Consider the following 4,685-nt stretch of genomic DNA (forward strand, 5'->3'; position numbering starts at 1 on the left):
ATACATATACATATACATGTATGAGCCAGGTGTAAGCACTAAACATCCCATTTCTGTGCTCACCAAAACCCATGGCTGCATGGTCACAAAGCTTTGTTGTTCTTACTGTAAGTGTGCCATAGTCTACAAGGAAGTGCATTTAGGAATTGTCATTTGTCGAGAATCAATCTGATGTGCCCTGGCATTGTGCAATTGTAAGATTTTTTTTAACATTGCTCTAACTGCTTTAATGTTCTTATTGTAGGTTATAAATCTGAAACAATGGGTGACTGGAGCTTTCTGGGGAGACTGTTAGAGAATGCACAGGAGCACTCCACAGTTATTGGCAAGGTTTGGCTGACAGTACTGTTTATCTTCAGGATACTGGTGCTGGGGGCTGCTGCTGAGGAGGTCTGGGGAGATGAGCAGTCAGACTTTACATGCAACACTCAGCAACCTGGTTGTGAAAATGTTTGCTATGACAAAGCCTTCCCCATTTCTCACATCCGCTTCTGGGTGCTGCAGATCATTTTTGTGTCCACTCCAACCCTCATCTACCTGGGCCATGTGCTGCACATTGTACGAATGGAGGAGAAGAGGAGAGAGAAAGAAGAGCTGAAAAAGAAGGGAAGCATCAAAGACAGCAACTACCCAGGAGCAGCAGTGTCTGGCAGTGGTGGTGGAGGAGGCAGCAATAGCTTCAAGGATCCTCTTGGTAAAAGGGGAAAGGAGAAGCTCCCGATCCGTGATGAACGTGGTAGAATCCGTATGGGGGGTGCCCTGCTCCGTACCTATGTCTTCAACATTGTTTTCAAGACGCTGTTTGAGGTGGGATTCATTGTGGGTCAGTACTTCCTATATGGCTTTGAGCTAAAGCCAGTTTATCAGTGCAGCCGCTCACCTTGCCCACACACTGTGGACTGCTTCATCTCAAGACCCACTGAGAAGACCATCTTCATCATCTTCATGTTAGTGGTGGCCTCTGTCTCCCTGCTGCTGAACATGCTTGAGATATATCACTTGGGGTGGAAGAAGCTTAAGCAGGGCATGACAAGCCGGTACAGCCTTGAGATGCCTGTTGCAACTATGACACCAGTCATGGTAACAGGGGAGTCCAAACCTGTTGCCCTGCCACCCTCAGCACCACCCATGGTGGTAACGACAGTCGTGCCCACCCCTGTTCTGCCTGACACCCGCGCTGTCACACCGTTGCTGGCCCCAGTGACCATGGCACCGTACTACGCTGCAGCTGCTCCAAGACCACGGCCCCCCTCCAACACGGCCTCTGTGGCCAGCTACCCTGTTGCTCCACCAGTTCCTGAGGAGAGGCACCGTGCTGTGACCCCCACACCCATCTCCACTCCCATCACCATCCCGACGCCCATCCCCACACCGACACCAGCCGTCATCAACTACTTCAACAGCAACAGCCATGCCCTGGTGGCCGAGCAGAATTGGATCAACATGGCAGCTGAGCAGCAGGGGAAGGCACCCTCCAGCTCCACAGGATCCTCTACCCCCAGCAGTGTCCGGCATCCTCTTCCTGAGCAGGAAGAGCCACTGGAGCAGCTACTCCCTCCCCCAGTGGGGCTGCCCATTGCTGCAGCCAACAGTGGCAGCAGCACCAGCCTGAGTGGGGCAAGTGGCAGCAAGTGGGATGTCGAGGGTGAGGAGGAGCTGTCAGAAGAACGGCCTGTCTCACCTGCCTGCACCACTGTGGAGATGCATGAGCCACCGCTGCCTGTAGACACGCGGCGCTTGAGCAGGGCCAGTAAGTCGAGCAGCTGCAGAGCCAGGTCAGATGACCTGGCCGTGTAGTGCGGTCACCTCTGCTCCGAGGAGCGGGTGGTGGAAGGCAGAGAGGGCAGGGGAGCTGCCCAGGGCAGCCAGGCCTTGCGCGGTGGGATGGCCTGGGCTTCAAACTTTGACGCTTGCTGTTTTTGCACTCTGTGAGTTGTAGTGGGAAAAAGTATCAACATTTTCTAATAGGTCAGGGGTGACCGAAGCACAGCCCATGGGCCAGGGGACCGATCCCACGTCCCTTCACATGTCGATGGCAGATCTTCCAAAGGCAGCTGTAGGGGAGGCCTGCACAGATAAGAGGTGGTGATGGTTGCTGGTTATTTGTCCAGAGGCTGAATTTCATCTGAGAAAAATGTTAACATCCCCAGTGCCCATGTGGCTGCCTGTCATCTCCCTCTTGCCCTTGCCTTCACTTCCACCCTTCTTCACATAAGCTCTACATGAGCAGATACAATGACTTACTTTCTTCCTCTTAAATATTGCATAGTCCTGTGGCAAACATCAGGGTGGCATATTGCCTATTGGCACCTGTCACCTCAAAGGACCAACTTGCCATATTAAAGGTGACTCAGTCTCTTCCACATAACATGACTTAATGAAGCCTTTGTGCTCATGGCAAATCGCCAGTGTGGTCCTTGGCCAGGCAGAGTTTAGGTAACCCCTGTAATAGATTTTTGAGGTTCATCTTTCTATAATTTTTTTTACTCTTGACCTGTTAGGAAGTGTTCAGTTTGACCTTATAGTCAGTGTTTGCCAACCATGATCACACCATGTTTTTAAGCCTACAAATATGTTTGAGCATGTTTGATTATAATTTTAGATTACTTCTGAAATTGCTTAGAGGAGGACAAGAATTTAAACCACACCTCAGAAATTATTACACAGAACAATTTCTCTTCAGAAAGCAAGGATTATGATTTCAATACATTGTGGCCCTATACATTGCCCGTGGACAAACAATAGGATAAAGTACAGCTCTGCATTTTAGACTATTAGGTATCGGCTTAAGCTTGTTGGGAAAATGCTTTTTAGAAGTAAACTTGAGTGCATGTTTTTAAGTATTTGAATATTTTGAGAATTAATTTTGATCTGTAGGTTTAAAATTACTAGACTGTGTAATTAATCTTTTTAGTTTGATCTCACAAGAAAATGTAAGGGGAAAGACTCTTACTAATGGTAAAATTCCCAAAGCAATGTTCTTTCCTGTTGTGTTCTACCCTTTCCTTTAACTACAATCTGTTGTGTCTTACAGGTCAGTGAAAAAAGATTTAGACAATATTGTATTGCAGAAAAGGTGGCTAAAATATCTGTACCACATGCTAGTGGCTGTTCTGATCAAACTGAAGTCACTTGCAGAATTTCCATTCAATTTAGCAAGGAGCAAGGTTTGGGGATGGATCTTGCAGGCCTTATTCAAGCAAAACTAACATTCCCATGGAGTCTTGAGAGCCAGAAAGAATGTAGATTTGGGGCCTTAGATAAAGACATTAAAATCTTGCTCTTGAAAATTATGTTTCCCTTGAAAAATGGGTGGAGGAAACTACTGGTATTTTTTTCTAAAGTGCAGCTTTCCTTAAAACTGGCTGTTCTTTATTCCTTTGTAACAAGTACTCTCACAGACATTAGTCAGAATTTTGAATGCCTGATAAGGCTCAGGAGAGTTTGAGTACAAAAAGAATGCAGAATTAGGCCCAACTTCCCTTCTAATTATAATCCAAAAGAACTGAAGCTCGGAGTCAGTCCTATTGCTGCTATAAATCAAAAGTACTGTAATTGGAGAAGAGCAATCAAGCACACTGGGCTAACCCTTTGCATCTTCAAAGTGTTTCGCCTGGCAGAAGAGTCCTTACTCAAGCAAATCATGGTCACCCTGTGGCAAGTAGTTACAATTGCCAGTTACCTCTGGTGTTAAATGTTTTCCTGAATGTGTTCAATTTATTCAAGTGTTAAAATATATTCCCAGCACTCAAGATTAAACCTGTATTTTTACTGCTTTCTGAGTAGACACAAGTAAACACTGTGTAGTTTCTCATGATCAGAAGCACTGTTCTGCAGCTCTTGGCCATGATGTCTCATTACTTCCTTGACCGGCCTGTGATGAACCAGGTGAGAAGTCTTTCTGCTGCCACTGACCTTGGGGGCAGACACTGCATTAAAAATCAATGTACAGTAGTACAATAAAGGTATTTTCTATTAGGTGTTCAGCTTCAGGCATGCTCTTACGAATTTTCTGTTATAAGCCATAAAATCCCTTTCTCCAAAAAAGATACAAGCTAAATTCACTTTATATTGTATCCATGCAACTATGCTGAACTTAGACTAAAGTTGATAAAGTTGCTTAGATGTAAACAAAGGCATTTTAATACTCAAAAATTTGTAGATTTACTAGCATCTATGCTAGCAGTTATGTAAGTTTTGCTGAATGCCAAGAACTTAGTATTGCTGAGATAAGGCAGTATGCATCTCTGTATGTACAGATGTATGTACATCAAAATTCATGGGCTATATTTTCCTTTCTTTTATGCTTCTAAAGAATAAAGTCAAAGTCTCTCTGGAGTGTATTTATAGAAACCAGACCACCTGGAATATGTGGGGTTTTTGTATCAATGCCTGAGAGCAAAACTGACTTCTTGTTTGATGGAGCTCTGAATCTTGCAGTCCTTACTTTAGAACAGTCCTCACAGAGTGTGTCCTGCAGGATTGCATCTCTATGATATATAAAAAATAATAACAAAGATAGGTTTAACTTAGGATCAACTGATACCTAGTCTACCCTTTTCAAATTAACGTGTGTGGTTAGACCTGCAGAGAGTTCAGGTGCTTTTGTGGTATATATGGTATTTTCAGGCAGAGTAACTACTGGAAAGCTGTTAAAGATATTTTTTCCTGCTAGGTGAAGGTTG

At 44.8% G+C, this 4,685-nt stretch overlaps 1 protein-coding gene across 1 annotated transcript; it reads left to right on the plus strand.

Annotated features, from left to right (window-relative positions):
• Positions 1 to 261: 261 nt before the first annotated feature.
• GJA3 (gap junction protein alpha 3) lies at positions 262 to 1,797 on the plus strand (the record flags this gene model as incomplete). The annotated part of the gene is made up of 1 exon (XM_080612959.1): positions 262 to 1,797. The coding sequence occupies one exon, from the start codon at positions 262 to 264 to the stop codon at positions 1,795 to 1,797; it is 1,536 nt and encodes a 511-aa protein (XP_080469085.1).
• Between the last annotated feature and the right edge of the window lie 2,888 nt (positions 1,798 to 4,685).

This window comes from Psittacula echo (assembly GCF_963264785.1).
Source record: "Psittacula echo genome assembly, chromosome: 3".
Taxonomy (NCBI): Eukaryota; Metazoa; Chordata; class Aves; order Psittaciformes; family Psittacidae; genus Psittacula; species Psittacula echo.